Consider the following 27,416-nt stretch of genomic DNA (forward strand, 5'->3'; position numbering starts at 1 on the left):
TGAGGGGGGAGCCCAGCGCTGCTTCACCTTCTAAAGGCAGGTTTGCTTTCTCTGCTCGCTGATTTGCTGAGGGCCAGCGAATAACCCTCAGGGTCCCCTGTCATCACATCTAGTATTTCTTAGCCGCGGAGATGTTGGTATCATCGGGCTTGCAGGGCTGCAGACTAGGGGGGGAGGGCGGTGGAGGGGGGGGAGCTGGCTGGTGGGGGGCATATGTCGCAGAGCACAGTGAGTAAGCAGCCACCTCCCAGGGCCGGGTCAGGCCTGGGCGGACCATTGTACCGTCTGCTACAGAAATTAAGACGCATCCTTTTCCTTGATACTTTTTCGTTTTGCGGCCCCGGGTGCCGGGCTGTTTCCCAAGGTGCATTTTTTCTCGTGTACTTTCAGCTACTTCTGTCATGTAGCCCTGGGCTCTAAATCATTAAACGCAAAATATTTTCCTGAATGAGTTCAATTGTTAACCTCAAGATTATTCACGATTGCAATAAAAGTCCCGCATTTCTTCTCATGGTTTGTTTTTTCTTATATTTCAGAGATTTTTTTTTTTTCTTTTACATTTTACAGGGGCTCCCCGACGCTTTCACTAGAATCAGGCACATGCCCACGTCATGGATACTTTCACAGACTGTTGCCCAGACACAAAGTCGACCCTCTGGACGGCTGACGCCTTGAGTCTCATCAGCTACTTTAAAATGTCTGAAAATGGGAAAGCTTAATGCAGCTGATTAAAACATATTACTTGAGCCCAGCAGCTGGCCCTATGCTAGGGAGGCCCTTCGGGACAGACTTAAGAAGGAATTAGTAGTAAGCCCAGGGGTGGCTGTGAGCAGCTTTTGGTGAAAAAGACATTCACCTTTCTCCAGAGGTCGCCGGGAACCCTGTGCGGAGGAGGAGAGCACAACTGGTAGACCCTGGGATTGAACCGGGAGGGTCCCCTGAAGTTTCCCCACCCGGGGCCTCCTCCTCCTCCCTCAGGTGAGGACCTGAGTGTCAGGCATCTGACAGGCCAGAGTTCGCATCTCCCAACCAGCCTGGCCTTTCCTTAGCCCTCGTGTCCCCTCTGGAGCCGCTGTTTGCATTAGCACATTCGTCTTAAGAGACTGGGAACAAAATGAGGGTCTCACGTATTTAGCGTCACCGGGCAGGGAGTCGGGCTCTGTCAAACGCTGGTGGACAGAAATGCAAAACACACAACCAACATGGGACAGAATTGTCCCCAGGCCTTTATTATTAACATCATTGTGACCTACGTTTTCCCCACGTCGTTGCCTAACAAAATACCACAAACTGGCTGGCTTGAAGCAATGGCAATCTATTATTCCATGGTTCTGGAGTCTAGAAGCTTGAAATCGAGATGTCAGCCCAGCCCTGCTCCCTGGGAAGGCCCTGGGTGAAGCTCTTTCCCTTTCTGATGGCTGCTGGCATTCCTTGGCGTGCGTTGCTGGTTCAGCATAAATCCAATCTCTGTCCCCGTCGTCACGTGGACATCTTTTCTGTGCATCTGTGTCCACATTTCTTTCTTCTAAGGACACCATCATTGAACAACGTCCTTCGACACTTGAACCACTGAATGGTTCCCCCTAATCAGTATGACCTCATGGTAAGGAATTTGATCTGCAAAGACCCTATTTCCAAATAAGGCTGTGTTCACAGATGCTGGGGGGTAGGACTTGAACATAGCTTTTGGGGAATCACAGTTCAACCCAGAGCATCAACCGTGTGCTGAAAAGCCAGAAACCTCCCTCCCGGCTCACACTGTTTGGCTATCTATTTGTAAATCACTTTTTTGAATAAACTTAGCCGTAAGAATGCTTTACCCGCTGCAGATTACCGGCCAGGGAGCAGTCAAAGCCCGTCTGCAGGAGGCAGGGGAGAGGCGTGGGTGTGGTTGGTGCCTCCAGCCGCAGGAGGCTGTCTGTCCCCTGGTCCCCGTGGCTTGTGAGGCTGCAGCTGTCTCTGCCCATGTCCTCAGGCCAGAGCCACATGCTTCCAGATCCCACATCTTCTTCCCTATGAGAGTTTTCCATCGGTGGTGGCTGTCCCATTTCACAGACAGGAAGACTGAAGCCCAGTGCCCAGTGGCAAAAGCCACTGTCAGCAAACATTTGTCGAAGGGAAATATACAAATGGCCACCAAGCACATGAAAAGATGCTGGGGATCATTGGTCACCAGGGAAATGCAAATCAAAATCACAGTGAGGGACCACCTCGCACCCACTAGGAAGGCTAAAATCAACAAAGTCAAAGGACAGCAGGTGTTGGCAAGGATGTGAAGAAATCAGAACCCTCGTGCAGCGCTATCGGGAATGTGAAATGGTTGCAGCCACGGAGAGAAATGGAAACATACGTCCACACAAATGTGTGTACACAAACACTTATTAGCGGCACGATTCTTTTTTTTAATGTTTATTTTTGAGAAAGAGAGAGAATCCCAAGCAGACTCCAAGCTGTCAGCACAGAGCCCCACGTGGGGCTCGAACTCACGAACCGTGAGATCATGACCTGAGCTGAAGTTGGACGCTTAACCGACTGAGCCCCCCAGGCGCCCCTAGTGGCGTTGTTCTTAATAGCCAAAAGGTGCAAACAACCTCGATGTCCATCGACTGAAGATAAACAAAACGTAGTATATCTGTACAACAGAATATTTGGTCATAAAAAGGTTAAAGGCAGACGAACCTTGAAAACCAGGGGCGCCCGGGTGGCTCAGTCAGTTCAGCATCCAACTTCGGCTCAGGTCATGGTCTCACGGTTCGTGAGTTCGAGCCCCACATCGTGCTCCCTGCTATCAGCACAGAACCCACTTTGGATCTTTGGATCCTCTGTTCCCCTCTGCCCTTCCCCTGCCTGTGCTTTCTCTCTCTCTCTTTTCTCAAAAAATAAACTTTAAAAAATGAAAAGAAAAACATTATGCTCAGTGAAAGATGCCAGCCACAGAAGACCATGTGTTATGTGGTTCCGTTCATAGGAAAGGCCCAGACGAGAGAATATCTAGAGACAATGGCTCTTGGGCTGGTGGGGGCAGGGAGGACAGGGAGGTGGGTGAGAGCCAAAGGGAACAGGGTTTCTTCCTGAGGCGATGAAAATACTCAAAAGTCAACTGACAAGATGCTTGCACACGTCTGTGAATATGCCAAACCAGAATTGTGCGCTTTACTTTAAGCTTATTTACTTATTTTGAGAGAGACAGAGACAGCGTGAGCGGGGGAGGGGCAGAGAGAGAGGGAAACAGAAAATCCCAAACAGGCTCCACACTGTCAGCAAAGAGCCCGACGCGGGGCTCAAACCCACGAAACTGTGAGATCACGACCTTGGTTTGATGAGCCGAAACCAAGAGTTGGACGCTTAACCAACTAAGCCACCCGGGCGCCCCTCGAATTGTGCACTTTTTTCAATGGACAGATTGTTGGTGTGGGAAATGTATCTCGATAATGATTTTTTTTTTTTAAGTCCGTGTTAACAAGTGACAGAGCTGAGGCTGGACTCCAGATCCTTCTGGCCCCAGGGCCACGGCCTCCTCAGCATCGGGCCCCACTCTGCGGTGCTCGCCGGACCGAGGAACAGAAATCCCACGCAGAAAGGGAGCTGCCAAGACAGGACCACAGGCGTGGCTGGATGCCGAGGGCACGAGGAGGGGACCGTGCTGCCGTCGGGGGCCTGGACGGCATGATGGGGCAGGTGCCATCATGGAGAAGAGGTGAGGGGGGGTGGCAGACCATGTGGGGCCTCCGCGCAGAGCTGCTGAGCAGGGCTTCGACGAGGAGGGGCCGAGGCGTGTGGTGGTGCCAGGGTGGGGGTGACAGTGGGGCCTGGGGACGGAGACAGTGGGCACGGGCCGCTGGGGACACAATGGAGATGTGAGCGCAAGGTGCCAGGCAGGCGGAGAGAGGCAAGCCAGGGGCCGCGTGGGCATGGGTTCTGGAGAGTTCTGCCGGCAGGACACGGAGACTGAGGAGGATGAGGAGCTACGTCAGCAGGTGACTGATTCCATCACCCTCACTGACCGGGAGCAGGGGTGTCTGGGAGGAGGAGAGACAGAGGCCAGATTTCACAGGAATCAGAGAGCAGCAGCCTTCAAGGAGCCCAGCTGGCGGGAGAGCAGGTTTGACGGGGAAGGAGTCGTTCGGCACCGGTGACCGGGGGACTTACTGGAACGTGCCTGCGGAGGAAGCCCCTGCGGGGCCCACGGGGGCCGATGGCACAGGTGCTGGAGTGCAGGCAAGGGCCGGAGCAGGAGGCTCAGGCTCGGGAAGGGGTGGGAGCAGGGAACAGAACCCACGCGGACCCAGCAGAATACGCGGAGTCGGGGGGACAGCTGAAGCTCGCACTGCACACGCGGGCACTCGGCCACCAGGAAAGCCTGCGAGGATGTCGTGTGCAGAATAGGGCGGTGAAGGGCGGGGTGGCTGATGCACAGGGTTAAAGGTGACGAAACCTGTTTCCGAGCCACAGAAAGAGTGGTTCACACACACAGACACAGACACACACACACACACACACACACACACACACGTGTGGGTCTGTAGTGGAATTCTTCCAGCCCAACTTGGGCTTCCTCCAGCCCTGAAGGGGAGGAACTGGAGAAAGAGGAGGCTGCCTGCCCTCAAGATGGAGATGGGGGCCAAGGCCAAGGACGCATCACAGGATGCAGGTGCTTTCCCACCCCACGAGCCAGCCAGCTAGACGAGCGTGGGCTCCGCCCAGGGAAGGTCGCCACTGACTCAAGCTGGGTGTTCGTTACTGTGCTAAGTAAGCACTTCCCACGCGCTGTCCACCAGCACCCTCTGGACCGCCTCGGAGGCGGACCGCGGCATCGCACCGATCGCCAGACAAGGCAAGACCCCAGGAACACTCGGACGTGGGCGCGGGAAGTTTTAGCACAGAGGGTAAGTTCAGTAACACACCCCACCGCCTGCTAGCCCGAGGGGCGGACGCCATGGAGGGGCCTCCTTGGGGGTGTCTGAGGATGGCCGGAGGGACTGGCAGGCAGAGGAATTCGAGGGAGCCAGGCAGCGGGATGGCAAAGATCCAAGTGAGGAAAGTGGAGAGGATGAGATGGCCTAGAGGGGGCAGTTTGGATGCTGAGTCCCCGAGGATTGTGACTTGGGTGCTGAAATCCTCGGGGAGACGGGGAACCCCCGGGGTTACTGGATGCCAGCAGTTGGGATAGGCACAGGGTGACTGTAAGCAGAAGATGCAAACCACAGAGAAAGAAAGGCTGTGAGGAGGGCAAATGCTGATCTAAAAACCCCACAGGGACAAGAAGCTTCGCTTAGCTGCTGCCCTTTTTAAAAGGGGAGGGCAGGGCGGCTGTCCTGTGCTGAGCTGAGCCTTAAAGGAGGCGGGTCTGGAGCAGACACGCCCAGACATGCCCATGATGCGATGAAGAGATGGTGAGGGGCCCTTGAGGCAGGCTTGGGGTGCCAGGCTATGCACTGGGTGGGGGGGGGTGTGGAAGTGGGGGGAGAGCTCACACTCGGTGGTTCCAGTGCTGCCCCTGCCGAATCCAGTTCTCCAATTAGCATCTCTGGTCCTCAGGTCTCCAGCTATCTAATTGGGCCGCTGTGTATGCAGAGAAAGGGGTTTTGCAATTTTGCAAGAATACGAAAAAATCATTGATACTGGTACATCTATGGTCATATTAGATACCAGTTTCATTAGATAGCTGGTTAATACCAGTTTCAAAAGAACAGAGCCCCCAACATGGGCAGACGGTGCTGGCAGGGCGTGGAGGTTTTGGATAGCAGGGACAGAAGACTGCAGAAAAGGGGGGCCAGATCGGTGCCAATCCAGGCGGTGTCTGGGATTAGAGAGGAGGCCAGAGAGGCTCGGTTAATGATCAGCACAGCAGGGAGGGGTAGAGCCTTAGGACCCTGAGGACCCCCTAGGACAGACGTGACCCAGAGGTCAAGGAGGCTTGCATTGGCCCCTAGCTCCTGCCTGCTGTGCCCGGTGCTCTGTTTGGGCTCATGTCTCCCTAGTACAAAGCTCAGCCCCTTGACTGGTTTCAGCAAGAAATCCCCCTGTGACTTTCACAAGTGTTATTGGGTTGATTCAAGACACAAGAGGTTATGGGGGGCACCCACGGAGCCAGAGTCCTGCGCTCTCCCCTGGTGTAGAGAAGCAGACCCCCGCCCGCCCCCCACCCCATCTCTGGGCCCTTCTGGATCACCTGCGAGGCCCTGGCCTGGTCTGGGGAGACCAGCTCCCCACTCTCAACACATCCCCTCCTGTGCCAGTCCCTCTCTGGGTCCAGGGAGGAAGACAGGGGCCATATTACACCCTGTCCCGTCCTCAGGTGCATGCCGGTGGCACCAATGCCCATCTACTCGGGGGCCCGCCTCAACTCCACTCTTCAAACCACGGTCCGCCCCTGATGGAGCTGTGCCGGCCGTCATCGGAGCCCAGAGCAAGCGTGGGCCCTCTGAGGTCATGTGCCACTCTCCACTCCGTACCTGCGCAGTTCACTTTTCTTCTCTGGGCCTCGGCTTTATCACTGCCAAAGGGAACCTTCCTGAACTTCCCAGATGAGGCTGTGTGCGTGTGACAGGGGTGAGCACTCAGTCGATCTTAACTTATCATCACTATCACGGTGGCTGTTATTTAGGATGCAAGACTAGAGACACCATGAGACTCTGCCCGGTTAAAGCAAACACCACTAAGAGGCCGAAGAAACAGGGCGAAGGCAGTGGGGCCCTGCTGTAGACCTCTCGAGAACCCCATGCTCTATGACCCCCCAATGCCGACTCAGGGGGGGCACGAGCACATGCCCAAACCCGAACAACACTCTCCCCATCCTTGATCCGGGTTCTTTCACAAGCCAGGCACGGGCACAGGGAGCCAGCACCCACTGGGAGCCAAGCTTCAGGGTGCGGCAGGCCCGCGGCGGGAACAAAAGCAGCCGGAAACAGTGGAAACCACTGGAGACAGTGGAACGACCACCGGCAAAGTGGAGGGCGCTGCCCGGCCCGGGCAGATACCGCCTTCAGGCACCCCAAGAAAGGGCAGGGCTGGAGGGAGGACCTGGAAGGAGACGAAAGAGATCGCCAGACCCAGCAGGTTTTTAATTAATGAATTAGTTCGAAAACATCTGCCTCCTGCCTCAGCGGCCGGCGGTGCCCTTCTGCTGTTCTCCAGCTTTTTCGAACGTCACAGCTGCCATGCTGGTTACGTGCTTCTTTCTACAAACCCCAAAGTAAACTTTTTTCCCCCCGAGACTTTGTATCCTGCTGGCCTCTGCAGTATACAAAACAAAAGCAAAACCAAACCAAAAAATCCCAGGCATTTCATAACCGTCCCAGGAGGCGTCTACGGCCATATGCTCCTGAAGTCGAGAAGGGGTGAGTGGGTGGTGGTGGTGAGCTGTGAAACTCCGAGGACTTGAAATTTCCTCAATAGTTGTATTAGCTAGAGTTCTCCAGAGAAACAGAACGGGAGACGATGGGAGATGACCATAGATATAGATGATAGATGGATATGATAGATGGATAGGTAGAAGATGATGATAGATAGATAGATGATAGATAGTAGATGATAGGTGATAGGCAATAGATACATAGATAGATAGAAGATAGATAGATAGATAGAATAGCTAGCCAGAGAAATAAAGAGATTTGTTTTAAGGAATTGGCTCACATGATTACGGAGGCCAGCAAGTCCAAAATCTGCGGGGTAGGCCAGCAGGTGCGAGACCCAGAGAAGAGCCAGTGCAGTTCAAGTTCAAAGGCCATCTGCTGGCAGAATTCCCTCTTGCTGAGGGACGCCAGTCTTTCGTTGTTCTCAGGCCTTCCCACGACTGGATGAGGCCCACCCACATGGTGGAGGACACTCTGCTTCCCTCAAAGTCCACCGATTTCAATGTGAATCTCAACCAAAACCTCACAGAAACATCCAAAATAACGTTCGACCAAATATCTAGGCCCCGTGGCCCAGCCAAGAGGACAGGCAAAAACGAACCATCCTGACTCTATGTAGTGAGAACACAGAATGTACTTGGATACTAACGAAGTCTTCATTATCTCTAGGACTGTGGTCCTCACTCGGGGGGGCCATCTTACCCCCAGAGAACCTTTGGCAATGTCCCAGCCGGGGACGGGGGAGGAAAAGAGGGGCACTAGGGGTGGCATCCCGCGAGTGGAGGCGGGGGGTGCAACCCAAACTCCCACAATGCACAGGGCAGCCCCGACCACAAAGAATCATCCAGACCAAAATGTCAACAATACCAAGGTTGGGGCGCCTGGGTGGCGCAGTCGGTTAAGCGTCCGACTTCAGCCAGGTCACGATCTCGCGGTCCGTGAGTTCAAGCCCCGCGTCGGGCTCTGGGCTGATGGCTCAGAGCCTGGAGCCTGTTTCCGATGCTGTGTCTCCCTCTCTCTCTGCCCCTCCCCCGTTCATGCTCTGTCTCTCTCTGTCCCAAAAATAAATAAACGTTGAAAAAAAAAAAAAAAAACCAAAAGAAAAACAATACCAAGGTTGAGAAACCTCAATGGTCCTGTTCTAGAAGTCCATGACTTGTCACAATGAAATTACATAATTAAAGGCAAATTTCCCTCATCCTGGACTCTTGAAAAAGAAATACATGTGTTTCAGTGACCAGGGCATGCTTGGTACAGGCAGCTAATGTAGCTGGAACTTCTGTGTGCTTTTCCGTCCCTGGAGCAGAAAATAGCAAACCACCCTGATTCAGATCCGCTCCTGGATGCAATGGAAAATTTTAGATAAAGCAAGCCCTTTCCTTCAGGGAGCGTGCACAGCATAACGGCTGTTTTCTCAGTCACCGATACAAAGGACAGCAGAGATTAATGTCCCCCGTGGCTCCCTCAGCACACTCACCTGGAACAGGCAGGACAGACACACAGGCTTTTGGCTCAGCTACTTAAAGATTCTCATAAGAAGGTCTAGAAACCTCTTTCCAAATGACTGCAGCCTGTTTTCCAAAATGGACCTCGTATGGCTCAAGCTGATGAGCCTCGGAGTCCGTACACGCGGCAGAGGGGTGAAGGGTGAACTTGGAAGACGGCATCTGTCTACGGAGCCAGCCTCGGAGCATAATGTGGAGGGAAGAGAAAGCTGTGTAGGTGAAGCTCTCCTTCAGCCGGGACTTCGGCCACACCTTATGTCCCCGTCTCCTGGCAGAGTCCCCACCCTCCACACCCACCAGCAACCCTCCACAAGCCCTTGTCTCTGTCACAGAAGGACTAAGACCAGCTGTGACCTCGTGGGGAGGCGGCCGCTTCTGACCCACAACTCCATGCGTGCGATGCTGACATCCTTTCTACCCCTCAGATGTGAGGATGTCCAGTGAGTTGGTTCTACTCTTAAGCCACAACATGCAGAGCTGGATGACATCACAAGGTGGCTGGAAAACAGGTTTCCGGGCGCCAGACGGAACAGGCATTTGCAAAAGTCACGTGCTTGACCACAAAAGTCTCCACCTTCGGTGCCAATGATGCCTCAGCCTCTGTACACCAGTTGATTAGAGACTTTCAGGTTCAGTCACTTCTAGAAACCCTATCTGCCAGGGTGACATCAGTAACCGGGGAAGCCCTGTGTGACTGCGGAAGTCATTCGGCACAAACGAGCAGCTTTTTCCGTTACGTTAAGACTCATCCCTAGTTCCAGTCCCTAGAATTACCCAACATCAGAGTTGGCGTCAGGCCAGAGCCAGAAAGGCAGCCCAAGGGTTTGTGGTCCCTGGATCTTCTGCACCTGCAACCTGGAAAGCAGAGCACGGTGGGTGAACACCCATCCTTGCCCGTAGGACCCATGTGAGAAACCCACATCCTGACCAGCACCAGCTCTCAGACTCGTGTAGATTGAGCAGATTTTGGAGGAGAAAGGGCCTGTGAACAAAAATCACAACCCAAACAAACCAACGGACCTAGGAAACCATGTTTAGAATAATCCTAAATCAGATTTCCTTAGAGCATAATCAGGAACCCCCCTCAGACGACATTAACGTCACGTCATATACCTCTAACGGCCCCGGGAGGATGCTAAGTGAGTTAAGATAACTAATGAAACCCTTCATGTACTTGTGTGGGTTTCACAGCTGAACTTTTTTCCTGCCTTAAAACAAATTTTTGTCAACTTAATAGGTTCTTGAACTATCCTCATAGAGCCCCTTAGCGTCTTAAAAGGATCCCCCCAAAAAGTCATCCTAGGAAACACCACCACAACCAGAAGATGATTACCTCGGAGGCAGAAACCATCACAATGTCTAAGAAAGAGAACCAGCATCAGTTTGATAAACAAGTATTTTCCTCAAGGACAATTAGGTAATCTGAACAGAATGAGAAAATGATAACGGAGCACTTATTACTTGCTTTGTCTCAACTCTAGAGACTTAACCAGAGTTACGCTGTGTTTCAGGAATCACAAAGGCATCCAAGGAGACCTGTTTCCCACCACTACCTCCACCACCATTATCTTCACCATCACCGCCACCATCACCTTCCTCCTCGCATCTACTGAGCACTTACCATGTGCCAGGGGCTCACGGCAACCTTACCTGGTAGACGCTGCCACTGTTGATATTCCATAAGCACAGGGCGGTAGATAACTTGCTTCACTCACACAGCTAGAAGGTGGCAAAGTGACATTGATCTGACCACCAGGCTCTAGGCTGTTCACAGCCCGTCTTTAATTTTTTTTTAAGGTTTATTTATTCTTGAGAAAGAAAGAGACAGAGCGTCAGCGGGGGAGGGACAGAGAGGGGGGCGGGGACACAGAATCCGAAGCAGGCTCCAGGCTCCGAGCTGTCAGCACAGAGCCCGCAAGGGGGCTCGAACCCATAAACCATGAGATCGTGACCAGAGCTGAAGTCGGACGCTTAACCTACCGAGCCACCTGGGCGCCCCTTCATCACCCATCTTCGAAGAGCAGAACACTCCACTGCCGTTTCCACATTGCATCCATCCCCTACCCTCTGACAACCCAGACGGTGGCCAGGCTCCTCTGTCTCCCCACAGAAGAGGGCAGACGTTGCTCTGCCAATGCACAGAAGCCATCCCAGGGGTGGTAGGTGTCAGTAGCGGGAGGAACAACAGTGAGGTCCTCTGGTTGCCAAACATCTGGATCGGAGCCCGACAGGCGCTGGGTCCTGCTCCCAGGATGGGTAAACCTAGGAGAAATTTGGACCCCATTCCTCCTGAGACGGAGAACAAAAGGGAGGAAATCATGAGAGACTAAAGTCCAGCTTCCCACTCCAAGTTCAAGACCCCGTCTCCTCCAGCGGTCAATGGGACCCCCCTATGGACATGCTGAGGGTCCTCATCTCCAGTGGGGCTGGGGCAGGGAGCTCGAAAGGAGAGCCGATGGGGAGAGCTGGTCTACAGTGGTGAGCGTCCCCCAAAATCAGATGGACAAGAGGTTGGGGCCACCCCCTGCTTGCCCCTTGGGAGTTGACCGAGAGCGGAAAATACGAAGGAAAACACTGACCTTTCCGCTTTTCTTCAGGGATGCCAGCTTCTCCCCAGGGCCCTTTCCCCCCTCTTCTTGGGAATGGAGCCCATTATAGATGTACAAGCAACGAGCCCACTTCTAACAGCTCCGTTTTGCAACCTGACAGTTACACGTGGCGCAGGACAGAGTTCTGGTGAATGTGATACAAGTGGGGGGTGTCTTAAGGGAGTTGGATCATCCAGAAGATTTGCCTGTTGTTGCCCCTCACCTCTTTCTCCTGTGTGGAAAACAGGTATGATGGCCTGTGCTCCAGCAGCCACTTTGGATTATGAGGCAACCAAGGGAACGGACGCTGTCGCCAAGGGTGACGGAGCAGAAAGACACAAAGAGCCTGGATCCCTATGACAATGGAACCACCATGCCAGCCCCAACCTGCCTCTAGACTTCGCTTAGAGAAAAACAAGCACTCGAGTGTTTAAGCCACTATTTTTTGGCCACAACAGCAAAGTTCAGAGCACACACTGAGTATATCTCAGCGCCTCCTCTCACTAGCCCTGAGACCTTGGATAGGTTTCTTGACCTCTCCTTATCTCAGTTTCCCCATATGTAAAATGAGGCTAATTAGACTTTCTATTCCAGGGTTTTTGGGCGCCTGGCCCACAGTAGCATAGTAAGCTTTGACAGTGATATGAATCGTAATGACGATGATGGTCATTGATACTAGTGACACCGACGATGATCATTCTTGAGTTTTCTCCCATGTGCAGCTGAACCTAATCCTGTTTGACACAAATGCTCACCGTGGCCGAGCGGGAGTGCGTTTTCCCTGGAACAAAGGAGGAGACATCACTCCTTAACCTCCATCAGCAGCTGCTTCAGGAAAGCATGAGGTCAGAAAACCAGAGGCCAGTTCCCGGGAAGAAGGAGCACCCTGGGGCAGTCATGGCAAGCCTGGTAAATGACTCGTCCAGCCCACTACCAGGCTCATATCTGCTGGGTCGGCATACGAGCAGGACGCAATAGAATATCAAGGTTGCGTGAGGGAAGGAAGGGGGCGAGACCATCCAGAGACGACGGGGCAGGGATGAGGTTCCCGTGGGAGCACATCCGAACTGGGGAGAGTGGGTAAGGTTGTCCGGGACGACGCTCGATGAGGCCGGCCCCCCTTCCACCCTCTCCGACACCTACAGTAAGACCGCCAGCCAGGCTCCTCGTGTGCGCTCCTGTCCTGATTTCCTGAAGCATCCTGTGTCCATAAGTCCTTCAGGAAAGCAGCATAGTTTCTACCTGCTTATAGCAGAGAGAAGAGGAGCTCACAGTAATTAAACACCTTGTTGGCTGTGTTCTCCGGTTCCCGGCGCAGGGGCAGACTCCACCGCCCTGAGCTCTAACGCTGCGGATGGCAGCACGGGCCAGAGCCAGGACCGCTGGGTGCTGACGTGCGGACCTGGGACTGAGAGCAGAGGCCCGCTTCTCTCTCTGCCTGCCTTTCTAATCCCAGGTGGCTGGATGGTCGGAGGGCAGGTTGGCAGCAACCGTCCACCTCGGGGGGCACCCCTGCTCCCAGGAGGCCCGAGGATGGGCCTGTTAGCGGGGCTCCCCTGCAGGCTCTGGGGAGAAATGATGCACTTCTCGGGGTGGAGGGGGGCACCCTCCTACCCCCTCCCTCCTTCCTTCTCACGGTGGTTGGAAAGATCTTGACCCAGATGGCCGGGAATGCTGCTCCTGGCCCTGAGGATACCGCAGCCGCTGAGCCGAGCACCGATCGGGGCCGACTGCCCACAGTTGGCGGTGCGGCCCTGAGATCGAGGAGCTGGGGCCCCTCTCCAGCCGCTTGGAAACCATGCACGATCCAAGGCAGCTCACCTTTGCAGGGACTCACACAGGGCCTGGGGCTGAAGAGCTGCGGCCGGATTCTCTCTCTCCTAATGGAGCTTGTTAGGACGCAGAAGGCCTTTCAAACGTGCCTGACCGCCTCCCCGCCGCAGGCCATGATTGCACTGGCCTACCTTCCGCTGGGATTCGCGAGGGTTCTCCAGAGGCATTCCCGGTCACCTGGGGGCCGTGGAGGCAGAGAAGTGAGGGCCAACCCCTGAGGACAGTCTGTCGAGGCAACTGGTGCACAGCCTGTGCTCAGAGTGGCCCCCAGACTCTGTCCAGGCAACAGGCCGGGTGTGCAGACTTCCTTCAGAGATTCACTCTTCTTTACGGAAATGACCAGCGCTGCCGGGCTCACAACGAGAACGTGTGGTGAAGCCGGGACTGGACCCGTCTGTCCGTCTCCAAAGACCTTGCCCCGCACCGCCTAGAACCTGCATGTCGTCACTCCGTTTCATTAAGCAAGCCAAGCGTCTTCTTCCCCCTCTGCTCCTCCGGGAGAAAAGCCAGGCGGGATCCAGGAAAGCTGGGTGTTTTCCACAGCGCGGTTACCGCCGAGCCGATCTCGCTGGTTTCCGTTTTCGCTGAACACGGTCCTTGTCGGAGGCCAGGACCCTCATCAGCGCGGCCTCATCAGCCGGATCCCCAGAGGCGATACCACTCCCCCCTCCGCCGGCAGGAAGCGGCTGCTGGCAGGTCAGATTTTTGACCGTTGGGCAGACGAGATGAGGAGGCTGGTGGCTCCCCGAGGTGCGCGTGGGACCGCCCCCGGCTTCTGCTCACCCCACCCCCCTCCAGGAACACAGCCCCGGCCCTGTGAATGACCTCTGGAGAGGACACGGAGAGCAGCTCAGAGGGCAGCGCAGCCCAGACGGGGAAGAGCCCGGAATGACTCCGGGATGGGGGCCCCAGCTCAGCCCTCAAGGCTGCCCCGGGGCCAGGCACGGAGAGGGAAGCGAGGCCTCCTTCTCTTTCCTCCTGCCTCTGTGGGATGCAGGGGTTCTGTCTGGGGGACCCCAAGTGCCTTTGGTGCAGGTGCCGGCTGCGGCCGGCCGTCCTTCCAGCGTCGGGATGGAAAGGTCCAGTAGGTCACGGATGTGGCCTCCGTGAAGTCAAGGACCTTTCAGAGCCGGGGGAAGTGAGCAGACGTATGTGGGAGACGGTGGGGGGAGGGCAGGGTGGAGAGCTCCACTCACCCGCCTGGGAGTCTGGTCTCAAGTTAGAAAGCAGATGTCGCTGGGACTGTCCCCGGGCTGGAGTCTGGAGGACTGAAGCGGAGAAAGGAAGGAGACAACTTCTTACTGGCTGCCAGTTCCGTGTACACCCTGATAAAGAGCTCGGTACGATTTGTGTCGTTTAATTAAATCTTCCTGAAAACCCTACAAACCAGGAAGGTCCCCACTTCAAAAACGAGGACGCGGAAGCACGAGGCAGGCCCCTTGCCCGGAGCCCTGTAGCCAGAAGGGCGTAGGGTGGACCCAGGGTCCGTGCGCTCCTGGGTCCACTGTGCCGCCGCCCGAGGGACAGAGCGGAACTCTGCTCGTGGCCTCGGTCCCGAGTCAGGAGGCCAGAGTCCAGCTCGCCAGTCCACAGATACTCCTGGGGCAGCTGCCACGGGCCAAGTTCTGTTCCAGATGCTGTGAGATGGCACTCAACCCCAAAGACGTGGCCTCTACCCTCAAGGCTTCTCGCCTTCAGGGGTCGAGCGAGGAGAAGGGGCTGGTGACACCAGTGGCCAGCAAGGTGGGAGACAGCTGGACAGCGAGTGTCGGGAAGGGGTCCCTCAGCGTGCAGAGTTTAGGGGGACGGGATTCCCAGGCTCCTTTGCCCAGGGAGGGAAGACACTTTGCAACCTTTCCCGCTACAAGCTAACTTCCCCCCCCCCGACAATCCGGAACCCCCCTGTCTCTCTGGTGGCCCAGAGAGAGCCCCCCGGCTCCCGGGGTCCAGCTTCTTCTCACCTAGGCTCTCGACGCTGACAAATTTCCCTTTGTTTTCTTTTTTTCAGTAAGAGCTAGAGAAAAGTTGAAATCCTATCCCCGCGATTGAATTTCTTGGTGTTGTTTTGTAAATACCGCTCTTAAAATATCAAGGCAGGTTAGAGTCTGATTTACACATTTTATTTATTTATTTATTTGCCAGGAAAATGCATTAACATTTTGTAGGTTTTTGTTTGTTTGTTTGCTTGTTTTTTTTTAAGTGAGACCAAGAATGAGCTTGGGCAGGATAACAGGTCTTGAGGTGGGCAGTGCTGGGGGGCGGCCGCCCACGGCTGTGACCTTGCCAACCCTGATGTAGGGGGGGTGGGGAGGTGGTGACCCCTAGGATCGGGAGCTGCTGGCCAGCTCACCAAGGACCTGGGCCGTCTGCACATCGAACTTTGTTTTGTCGTCAGACCGGGGGCTTTCAGGCCACCGAGGCCACCTGTCCCGCCCCCCCAGCTGCAAACCAGCTAACACATCACCAAGGGAGAGGGCAGGAGTGACCCTGGGGAGCCAGCAACCCCTCCTGGTGAAGGGGAACCCGGGCTACAGGCAGGTGGCCGTCCTGAGATCCTCGGGGGATGACGTACTTGACCACACGACTGCCCCGTGTGGAGATGCTGCTCCGGAAGCCAGCGGACGGGGGAGGGCACCCCGGGGTGCACCCTCCCGAGGCCTGTCCCACTGCACCCTTAGCCTCAGTGGGCGGGGACCTGGGGCTTCACCGTCTCCCAGCAGATTCAGTCAGGAAAACAGCGGGGGCAAGACCACCCCCCTCACTTTTCACGCCCCGGTTTTCACTGTGCTAAAGGACTATCCCTCGTACATATTCCTATTTACTAATATTTCTACCCAACACATGCACACCTCATTTGTGTTTCCACAAACAAATACAAATAGTCTCCAATCACCATCGTGGCCTGGACAATTTTATTTAAAATGTGACTTCCCAGTTAGGTCCCTCCTTAATAATTATGATTTTCAGGGAGTAGAATTATGATCTTTTAATGTGTCAGACTTCAGACTTCCGAAAGACAGGGCTGAATTTCCCAAATAAATAGGAGTTGTTTTCGGTCTCATCGAAAATAACCCAGGGGCACCTGGCTGGCTCAGTCAGTGGAGTGTGAGAGTCTTGATCTTGGAGTCGGGAGTTTGAGCCCCATGTTGGGGGTAGAGATTACTTTAAAAAAAATAAAATTTGAGGCACCTGGGTGACTCACTCGGTTAAGCGTCGGACTTTGCCTCGGGTTGTGATCTCGTGGTTTGTGGGTTTGAACCCCACATCAGGCTCCGTGCGGACAGCTCAGAGCCTGGAACCTGCTTCACGTTCCGTCTCCTTCTCCATCTGCCCCCTCCCCTCCTCGTGCTCTGTCTCTGTCTCTGTCTCTCAAAAATAAACATTAAAAAAACTCTAGGGTGGTGGTGGCATGTGAGTGGCTCAGTCGGTTAAACGGCCAACTTCGGCTCAGGTCATGATCTCACGGTTCATAGGTTCGAGCTCGCATCAGGCTCTGTGCTGACAGCTCAGAGCCTGGAACCTGCTTCGGATTCTGTCTCCCTCCCTCTGCCCCTCCCCTGCACGTGCTCTGTCTCTCAAATATAAAAAATAAAACATAAAAAAAATTTTTTTTTAAAGAAAATGGTCAAAAGACACATCAAAAGAGGCTCTCCTTCGCCCATAATTGGGGAAACGAAAATTAAAATGAGATACAACTTTGTAACCATCAGACTGCAAACATCCGAAAGTCTGAGGAGCAGCCGGTGTTGCTGCGGGAGGGGCACAGCCTCTCTCGTCCACTGCGGGCGGGCCAATCCCCTCACTCGCTCTCTCGGGAATCTTTGGAAAGGACAACACAGCCGTGCCTACCGAAATTTACATCGGCCTTCCCTTCGATCCGGCACATCCTGTCTACGCGCCTGTTCCGGAGAAACATTCACTCGTGCACGCAGGTCAGGTCAAGGCTCCTCACGACTTGCGTATGGTAGGAGCCGAAACCACCACGACGAGCCGGGACCGGGAAATGGTTAGGTGAGCCACGGCACACCTGTGTCCAACAATTCTGGGTGCCACCGACACGAGCGAAGGGGCCAAGCGCGCTCTCCCCAAAACACGAGAGAGCAGCTGTACGTACTACAGGAACTCCTCTAGATGACGCAGGAAGGGGAGAAAACATTTAAAATATACTTCTCGGGGGTGCCCAGCCGGCTCAGTCAGAAGACCATGCGACTCTTGATCTCAGGCTTGCGAGTTCAAGCCCCTCGTGGGGTGTAGAGATTACTTAAATAAAACCTACAATTTTTTCATTTTTAAAAAAAATTTTTTAATGTTTATTTATTTTTGAAGGAGAGAGAGAGTGTGAGTGGGAGAGGGGCAGAGAGAGGGAGAGAGACACAGAATCCGAAGGAGGCTCCAGGCTCTGAGCTGTCAGCACAGAGCCCAACGTGGGGCTTGAACCCACAAACTGCGAGATCATGACCTGAGCTGAAGTCGGATGCTTAACCGACTGAGCCACCCAGGCGCCCCATCCTAAAATTTTTTTAAATATATATATATACGTATATATGTACGTATATATGTGTGTATATATATATATACGTATATATATATATATATTTCTAGAAGGATGCCTAAGTAATTCATCTGAGGGACTGCCCCGAGGGAGGGTCAGGGACTTTTCACCTGAGACCCTTTCACGGCATTTGGTTCATTTTTTCTGTGTTTCTACATTCCTTTTTTAGCCATTAAAAGAAAATCAAATTAGTTTTAGAGTTTTTAGAAAGCTTTTCAAGGACATGCTTTAAAAAAAAGCATGCTTTAAATAAAGAAACCAAAGAACAACATTTACATTGTATCAGCTAGGTAAAAGAATACACAGAAAAACAAAACCTGGGGCGCCAGGGGGACTCAGTCATTAAGCCTCGGACTCCTGATTTCAGCTCAGGTCATGACCTTGGAGTTCCAGGGATCAAGACCCTTGAGATTCTCTCTCTCCCCCCTCTCTCTGCCCCTCCCCCGCTCGTGCTCCCTCCCTCTCTCAAAATAAATAAGCCTAAAATAAAAACCGTATTTTTGTTTTGACACACGTGTGCAGATACATGGACACACGACTGAAGGGTGCCCACCTCCTAGTGGATGGGCTGCAGCGATGTTATTTTAACGTAAGTGAAAATATTCTTGGATAAACCATTAATTTAAAAATCTTACCATCGAAAGTAAAAGTAAAGCGTGTTCAGGTAACAGTGTGTCAGAAAAAGAAAGTGCACATCTATCCCGATCAAAAGAAGTGACATTAAAAATACGTGACATATTTAATTGTCTCATTTCCTACACACGTCAAATATCACACCCCTGTACAGTTTATTTCACAAGCGCTTTTTAATCCCGTAGCCACAATCCCCCCATATTTTTACATTACTTTTGTCTAGCGTTTTTAAATATTAGATACAGAATTTGTTAGAAGGTGACAGGGAACAGACACATTCTTTATGCTGAATAATGTACCATATTTAACGTAAAGATTATTAACGTTTTCGGTATCAACAATTGGACGCTGCTGGGAGTCACATTTATTTGTAGGTCCCAAAATAGCCCTGAGGTCTAAATAGGAAAATATCTTTTATAAACCGTAACAAAACTCACCTCCAAAATAAAAAGCTATGAAATGCACCCAATGCTATCCCCGGTCAACATTTTCAAAACAGCCGTTTTCAGAAATGACAATGGAAATAACTTTACATTCAGAAAACAGAGCTTATCCCAAGATGACAGAATTTGAAATCTGGTACCCCGTGCAGAAGCCTGTTCGATTCTCAGACTGCCATAAAGTTGCCATTATTAAACACACATCCTCAGATAACCAAAACATGACAAGGCAGGACAATGATTTCAATGAAGAGAATTCCAAAGAAACCTTTTTCTGTTCAACTGACCAGGGGTGTATCATTCAAATTCCTGAGGACGCCACCACAGGCTCGGAGAGCTGCTGGTAACATTTCCAGGTTTACAGCTTTTTTTTTTTTTTTTTTTGGCTTTCATCCAGTCGTCCATAATTGTGCAGTTCCAAACCAGCTTCGAGAACTTCTGCTCAAGAGCTGGTGTTAATAAAGTGCTTCAATGCAAGCTCCCAAAACATTATACGGCGTCAGGTCAACACAGGTCACTGCCCTACCAGCTTCATTTTTGTTTCTCACCTACATCTCCTCTAAAAACAATATAAAGCTGTAATACTATGAAGAATCGACGCCTCTCAAAACCCAAGTTGTGTTAGCTTTGATTAGAGTACTTCATACTTGGGATTTGGGAAAATCCTAGTGCTTCCTCGGGGTAAGATGCTGATTCTATGGGCTAACCTGGCACCAAATTCGAAGTTCAGTCCCCACCCTGTGGCCACAGCTGAAAGTCTGCTGGAGCTCCCCAAGCAGAGTCCTCTCCGGCTTTTGCTTCTCAAGGCAGAAGACGCGCGTCAAAGGCAGAGAGATGTCCCCGATTCGGCGACTGGACCTTGTCCTACATGAGGCACCTGGCCCAACACTCCACTTCGAGAAGATCCGGGTTACGACATGCTAGCTGTGTTCCACACCCCACTGGATGGTGTTTCCAGTAGGTCTTGGACCGTCCAACCCTCCTGAACACACACATCAATGAAGGTCACGCCTGACGCTCCCCGGGAGCCACCGCAGCCATCACCTTTGCGAACACAGGACCTGCTCTTCCTTTAGTTGTTCATTTGCGCATGCACGTGCATGTGGGCACACTCACACCTTATCACACACCGCGCACTCCGGCTCGGCCTGCAGCTGAGGGCCATCAGAGCGCTGCAGGGACCGTGCCTCTCTCAGAAGTCTTGTTTCAGGCTGGGACACGATGCAGAAATTGTGCGCACGGCACGGGCATTCAACCGAGTTGCTCGAAAACCAGTTAAATCAGTTCGGGTAGTGGTTAAGTTTTGTGTTTCGTGTTTTTCTGTTTGTCTCGGGTTTTTTCCCCCCCAAAACCAGCCTCCAGAGGAATTTTTTTAGCCACTTGTTTTCAATGTTAATGAAGAAACAGGTGAATTCGAGGCCACAGAAATGGGCAGCTGACTCAAGAGTTACACAGACGAAAGAAACAAGTTCTAGATGCATCGAGGTGTCAAGCTGAGAAAAGGGCAATCAGCACTTCAGGGAGACCGGTTTGGTCCTAAGTTCTCTGTGGATAACAGCACCCCCACGGTGAGGATTATTTGCCGGATTCCAGTTGCCATCATGAACGCGACCTCATCGTTCTGCGTGGGCCGGTTGTGACGGACCTCCTGCCTTCCCTTCCCTGAAGGATAGTGGTCCTCTAGGCCGTCGGCCTGGCTCAAGGGGGCTGGTGCGAGGCTGCCGTGGCGGGAAACGAGGACCTGGCACGCGGAGTACCCACAGACAGTGCAGAGCCCGGTCACCCACGTGGGCCGGAAAGGGCGCTGAGCAAATACCCGGGCAGCGTGTCAGAACTTCCCCAAATACTGTAAAGAAGAACAAATGCTTGCACTTGATCACATGAAAGACGGCGACTTGGAGCTCACAGTAGGTCATGATGAGTCTCCACACTGCGGGGCAGACAGGTGTTGGAGGAGACAGGAAAGGAGCAAGCAGGAACGTCCAGGGGAGCCTGGGGGAGGAGGAACCCCTGACTTCCATCAGAGCGCCTTCCCTAGAGCAAACTTAGGTAAATTAGGGAGAGACAGGCTCCTCTCTGACTGTAGTGTGGACGAGGGGGGAAAGGCAGTGCTCTTGCCAGAGGCTACAAGGGACAAATCGTGCCCCCTTCTGAGTCTTGGCTCATTAAGTTAACTCTCAGGGAGGCCTTTCTTCCTAACGTGGTACCCTGATTCTTCCCTGTGGAACACGGGCTTGGCATCCCTGTCAGGACGGGGTCCGGCCTCGCCTCGTGGGATTCTATCTCGCACACCAACTGCTGGTCTCCACGCAGACGCCGGGCCCCCGGAGACCCGCTCACCACTGACAGCGTGGAAGGAAGTGGGCAGAGGCGTCTGGAACCGCCTCTCCGCACATGCAGGCCCCGAGTCCCAGCGGACATCATGAATCTCTGTCCCCTGCAGAATGAGCCTGGTGTCTCGGGAGGACCCGACGCTGAGACAAGGAACCAGCTGCGATTTCCCACCTCCGTGTTCCTGACGTGCTGCCGGGAACCTGTTGGGAGATGCTTCAGAGACAGTGACGAAGGTCCGTGATGCTATGGGCCGTGTGTCCCTAGTGTGGCCAAAGACGCGACAGCTTATGTCTCTTAACACTGAGGCCATTCCAGATGGACTTCCCTTGGCTTTCCAGATTTTCCCTCTGCCTCCCCAGTGGTGAGCAGCACACCGGGATGACCGTGGAACATGGGTCCACATGAGCCAGGACCAGAAACTGTCATTCCCACGGCATGCACCCCGACAGCAGACACGGAGGAACCAGTTCTAGAGGTAAAAGTGACGAATGGCCCGTCTCTGTTATCCCAGCCACCGCTGCTTACATACAGGCTGAATCTGCTTTAAATACAAGGGTTCACATCCACAAGAGGTAACTGAGAGGTGCCGAGGTGACCTCACATCTACCCCCAAAGCCGTTTCAGCTGCCAAAGTCCCGGGTCTCCAATAACCAGAAAATCTCAACAGAGGGAGCCTCTGGACAGCTCCCTGGAAAACAGCAGCACTGATATCGTCTTAGAAATAGTTCTTCTGTCTAGTGTGATCAGAATTCACTCAAACGCTAAAAAGTATTAAAATATACTTCATCTTTTCCTCTAACTATATTTATATATAAATCCCTGAGAAGGTACCTGTCAACTTGAAATTCACTATTTACAGTTAATAAGCATCAGGGGTGCAAGCAGACACGGGGTCCTCCCTGCTCCGCACAGCAGGGTGGTGCTGTTATCATCTGTCAGGAGAGCAAACGAGGTCTCTTGCCCGTAAAAGGGCACAGCGGACCGTGCCAAAATCCTAAACCAACTGCAAAGAAGCTGGGGAAATCTGTAGTTCATTCACTGGGCAGGTGGAGGTCACTACATGATAATTCAAGAGGGACACCACACTGCCTCTCACGATCGCCTTGCTTTTCTGCCCTTTTTAGACCTCAGAGTGGTGGTGCCACGGAGGATCAGGGCATTTAGCCAAAAGTGGAGAAGAAAACAGGCAAAGGAAGAGAGAAGGCAAAGGAGATGACAGGGAACAAATGTGGGGACATGTGGAGAGCAGAAGGAGGTCACTGCCCATCAGTGCCCCTGCCCCCGACCTACAGCGGAAGCCAGGTGACAAAGAGTGACCCTCAGCTAGAAAATGCAGCCAGCCATTCAAAGCAATGAAAATACATGAACGTGAAAATTATCTCAAAGAATGCCGGACTGGACTGCCAGGGAGCTCAGGTGTGTTTCTCTTCACCTTGGGGACCAGTCCCCATCTCATCCGAGGGCACTTGGCCAATCCCGACTCACACACGAGGGTGGCCTGCAGCCCCCTAATATCAGTGATGTTGAAAGAAAGCATTAGCATCGCACCTTCTCCCTTCAGTCTGGTGCTGCCCAACAGACCGTTGGTTGAGGTTTTTGAAGAGGTGAGTCTGAGACCCCAGACTGCCCAATGCCCGATGGTGCCGAGCATCACAGGAGGATAGGCAGAGGCCAGCGCCACCCCAGTCCACATCATGAGACAGGTGCACATCGCGACACAGCCAGGGAACAGCACGATCTGACATGTGAATCCAGGGTCGGTCTCTACTACTCTAAATCTATGGCTTCCAAGTAGGGTAATTTTTAAATAAAGTGCCGTCGGTAGTGCATATATATGACAGACACTCTGCAACCCAGATGGCCAGAGAGTCATTAGAATTTCTCAGTGCTTCAGAGATAAAAAGTATGGACGGAAACTCCCAGTGAGAGCTCAGAGCCCAGGGCAAATCGCATACATGCTCTGCCGAAGTCCCCATATCTTGGAAATTCTACAAAGTCAGCATGAGAATGAACTGAACATCACAGGGAGTCATCAAAGGAAAAATAAAAGTAATTCCACACCAGGGAGTCTTTGCAACGGAGTCTGGAGGAGGGAGCGGCCCAGCCCACGCCAGGACAATTTGCCCAAGATGAGTTTGTTTAATGTTTAGTCCTGATCCCTGTTCCGCCAGCCCCTCTCCCCCTTTTCAGTGGTTTGTATGACTCTGGCGCCTTGCTCTTTTGCATCTTTTTTACGTTTTAAGGATATCTGAATTCAATTTCTGTAAGAGTACATAGAACTTAACTTTGTATTTCTACTAAAAATTTATTACATTTGCCCCCATTTTATTAAGCAATAGGTTTTTCTCCTATCTATTTTTGAGTATGTTAAAGGCTTTGCATCCAGTTTATCTGAAGTCCCTTGCTTAAAATGTTTAGTTCTAGCAATAAATACATGCTTCTCTATGCACGGTTTCGTACTTCGACAACAGGTTTTTCTTCATTATTATTACTGTATAAATAAGAGCTTTAAAAATAAGATACAAGGAACTCTGATCCCCCTGTCTCACTTCATCATTTTGCTGTAAAAGTAAACGCCTCCATCAAATAGAAACAAATATTCAGCATCGCTTAATCAAATCATTAAGAACGTACGAAGCTCATGCACACCTACGATGAGAAGGAAAGGCAAAGACCAGAGCAAACATCAAGGAAAGGGGAGGCTTCCGCAAATTCTGTATGAAATCATAGAGATATCACAAATAATTATTGCTAGAAACAGTATTTTAAACAAAAGGTCTTCGGGCAAATGTATTCATGACGTCTTAAATACAAAGACCAGTAAAAGGCAAATTTGATCATGATTAAAATACAAAATTATTCCGAAAAGGCCCTTTGATACATTGGTCTTAAAAATTTCTCAAGTGAGGTTCTAAAGGTAGGCTTTTTGGCAAATTGCCCGCTAGGTGTACTGACTGCTAAGGGAACTGGTTTTAGGCTAATCTTCTTGTGCCCTGCCCAACTCACTCTAGGGTGCTGCCTGAATAAATATGGAGCGCGTTCTGGGCCCCCCCCGGAGAGCCTGTCTGCAGGGGATGTGCGGCGGCGACGTGCGGGGCTGTGCAGCGCGGCGGAAGGGGCGAGGGCGGGGGGGGGGGCGCATCCTTCCCGGCGCCGAGCCCCGCCGCCTCCTCCCCCGCGCCTCCTCCCCCGCCGCACACGCTTCCAGGCAGCCGACCCCTCACGTCCTTTTCCTCCAGGACGGCGCCCGCCTTTCCTTCTGCGCGGCCGCCGCCCGCTGCTTCTCCTCTTCCGCCTTCCTCTTTTCCTCCTTGGCCTCCTTGTACCTCCACTTGGGGAGCTGCAGGTGGGCGCTGTCCTTGGTGCTGCCCTTGGCGGCCGCCCGCTCCGGGTGGAAGGTGGGCGCGGGCGCCTTGCTGATGCGCACCCTGGGGATGACCACGCCGGGCCGCACGCTGGTCCTCCTCAGCAGCTGCAGGGGCAGGAGGCTGGCCCTCCGCGGGGCGCCTGGCGGCTGCGGAGACGGGAGGCTGGCTCTCGGGGCCCCCTCTCTGGAGACCCCCGCGGCCTGGGGGGTCCGGGATTGCCGCTCGGCGCCCTCTACCTGATCGCTCTCCGGGGCGTGCGTGTCCGGGTTCCCCCGGGCCTCCAGGATTTCCTGCACCGCCAGCCGCCTTTTCCCCACACAGGGCGGGTTCTCGGGGCACACAGTCTGGCAGACGATGGCCACGGCGGGGCTGTAGAGGCTCGTGGTCATCCTGACCATATGGTCCAGGACGCCCCCATCCTCCAGGCCCTGGCGTGAGCGGGGCGTCAGCGCGGACCGCACAAACTCGGCGAGCCTCTGCAAGCAGTTTTTGGAGCCCGTGGGCTTCAGAACGGCCTCCGGGGGGAGCGGCAGCTCTGGCTTGTACTTTTCCCCAAACTGCTCGGGGCTGGGTCGCTCCAGCAGCCTCTGGATGAGGCGGACGGCCTCCAACCGTCCCGTGTAAGCAGCCCACTCCTGGGAGGACATCCCACGGCGGGGGTCCCGGGCATGGACATCCGCCCCTGAAAAAAACCAAACGCAAACAGTAATGGGAGAATGCCTCGAGAACTTTTCCCGTCCAGTGGCAGAAAATGAAAGACCGTGAAATGGATCAAAGGCAAAATTTCCACAACCTAGTAACAGACTCCCTGGAACTGTGCCACCCGGATGAGCCTGCATCTGACCATGAACTACTTACTGTGCGTACGACTGTAACACAACCCAGCTTTAAGTGCTCCTAATTTAATCGCTTGCCTTTCCTAAATAAAACCACCTGAACTCAGCACCTAAGTCATGGAATTTTTTAATTTTTTAAAAATGTTTATTTATTTTTGAGAGAGAAGGACAAAGTGCAAGTGGGGGAGGGGCAAAGAGAGAGGGAAACACAGAATCGGAAGCAGGCTCCAGGCCCTGAGCTGTCAGCACAGAGCCCAACGTGGGGCTTGAACCCGTGAACCACGAGATCATGACCTGAGCCGAAGTTGGACATTTAACCGGCAGGTGCCCCTAAATCATGGGATTTTTAAAGAAATAAGATTTCATGGCTTTCCAGCAACGAAGAGATGACTAGACAGACGTGTGAACACTTCAATGATGTCACCAGAATGTTCTAGAACGCCAAAAGGAATAATCACTTGTGAGGGTCCCATTGTGCAGGAAACGTGTGGCCCTTCACTTCTTGTACTGAGTTGGTCGGTCCTGGGTCTATCATCTTTACCAGACCGTGGGCTTCTCCAGGACAGAGCCCCCATCTTACTCATTTTGGTTTCCTCGACACATATCATCCTGGCTGGTGGGAGGCGTGCATTTCATAAAGGTTTGCTACAAAATGGATGGTGGTCACAGCGGCCAAGGGACCTACCTGAGGCATCGAAGTTGCCAACAGAAGGTCTCATCCGTGTGTATTTCCTGCCCACCCGTCAGGGAGGGTCACTTCCTCTATGACACTTAGTGCTCTGTGTCAACTGGCCAGACTATGGCACCCCAGGGATTTAAACAAACACTAATCTAGGTGCCCTGTGAAACTGTTTTGTAGATGCCATTAGCATCCACAATCAGTTGTCTGAGTAAAGGAGATTACCCTCAATAATGTGGGTGGGCATCATCCAATCGGTTGAAGGCCTCAAGAACAAAAGCTAAAGACTTCTGGGGAAAAAGGAATTCAGCCTCAAGACTGCAGCATTAACATCTGCCCAAGTTTCCAGCCTGATGACCTGGCAGATCTGGGGCTTGCTAACCCCCAAGGTCATGAGCTAATTCTTTAAAATAAATCTCTTAACATGTATCTCCCAGCGGTTCTGTGTTTCTGGAGAATCCTGACTCCTGTATCCTCAGTCTCCCTTACACTAGTCACTTCCTTAATAAATCTCCCCCGTCCCACCCACCGCCCCCTCCTAATACTGCAAATTTAAACTTCAGCTCCACTTGATGAGATGTTCATAAATTTCAGCGCAGTCGTATAAGAGAAATTAAGAAGGAATTGCCGTTCAATTAATCTTGGTCCAATCTCAGCCCCATACACGGTTAAAAATCATTCAGGATTTCAGGTCCCATTAGTCAGACTTTGACTGGCAAAGCAGTGTGGAGAACTAGGGCAATTATCTAGTCTGTGAGCTCTCCGGGGACCGGGACCGGCAGAGGCTTCTGCATTTATGTCTCACGCGGACCCAGGTGTTTGACATGCGGTGGCGGCTCAGTACGTGCTGAACGGAGGCGAGGAGGGGCTCAGCAGCCACCCCGGCCTGGCGCCCCTCCAGCGGCCCCCTGGCACAGGCAGGCCCGCTCACCTGGGCTTGCCTCATAATGTGCTTAATTCTGTGGCACATTAAAGAATAGACGTACTCGGAGAGTGATAATTATTTGGAACTGGAAATCGGGATGGAACTCATTAGCCAGAGTACAATTTATAAACTGACAAAAATGAAAAGGGGGCAGTAAAAATGTCATGGCAAAAAATAGATGACACACTAAGCCTTAATTAATTGCACGTCACTTAAAAAGGAACAAACTGCAAAATTAAAATCTTAATGAACGTGGCTTGAGAGAGACATTTTTCAAAAGCTAATAGAAAACTAAAGGAGCAGCTGTCCGAAGGGTAGTTCAGTGCCTCCTGCTGTTTTCGTGCCTTTCCCAAATGATCTTGGAAGGG

The 27,416-nt window shown here is 52.7% G+C and overlaps 2 protein-coding genes across 3 annotated transcripts in view; one reads left to right on the top strand and one right to left on the bottom strand.

Annotated features, from left to right (window-relative positions):
• Nucleotides 1-185: 185 nt before the first annotated feature.
• Nucleotides 186-7,484, top strand: LOC124522542 (uncharacterized). 2 transcript variants are annotated; one of them, XM_047094036.1, is made up of 4 exons: nt 186-1,603; nt 3,451-3,697; nt 4,779-4,886; nt 6,299-7,484. In XM_047094036.1, the coding sequence occupies exons 1-4, from the start codon at nt 1,574-1,576 to the stop codon at nt 6,529-6,531; spliced, it is 618 nt and encodes a 205-aa protein (XP_046949992.1). In that variant the 5' UTR covers nt 186-1,573; the 3' UTR covers nt 6,532-7,484. The 2 variants fall into 2 exon arrangements, with proteins under 2 accessions (XP_046949992.1, XP_046949980.1); XM_047094024.1 differs by lacking the exon at nt 6,299-7,484 and having other exon boundaries at nt 4,779-5,397.
• Nucleotides 7,485-18,555: 11,071 nt separating this feature from the next.
• The window catches only part of ANKRD33B (ankyrin repeat domain 33B), an 82,731-nt gene continuing 73,870 nt past the window's right edge, over nt 18,556-27,416 (bottom strand). Inside the window, exon 4 of the mRNA XM_047094057.1 lies at nt 18,556-25,290. Coding sequence (XP_046950013.1) covers nt 24,461-25,290 — 830 coding nt within the window. The 3' untranslated portion in view covers nt 18,556-24,460. The remainder of the gene's footprint in view (nt 25,291-27,416) is intronic.

Source organism: Lynx rufus, unplaced genomic scaffold (genome assembly GCF_022079265.1).
Source record: "Lynx rufus isolate CCGP_SWC_20201006 ecotype Redwood Valley unplaced genomic scaffold, mLynRuf1.p SCAF_1, whole genome shotgun sequence".
Taxonomy (NCBI): domain Eukaryota; kingdom Metazoa; phylum Chordata; class Mammalia; order Carnivora; family Felidae; genus Lynx; species Lynx rufus.

Bases quoted from the DNA above. Each gene is read 5' to 3' on its own strand.
- LOC124522542 (XM_047094024.1), top strand. From the start codon at position 1,574: ATGGTTCCCCCTAATCAGTATGACCTCATG. The intron at 1,604-3,450 runs GTAAGGAATTTG...TTTTTTTTTAAG, and splicing joins CTAATCAGTATGACCTCATG to TCCGTGTTAACAAGTGACAG. The intron at 3,698-4,778 runs GTGAGGGGGGGT...GCTGTCCACCAG, and splicing joins GGTGCCATCATGGAGAAGAG to CACCCTCTGGACCGCCTCGG.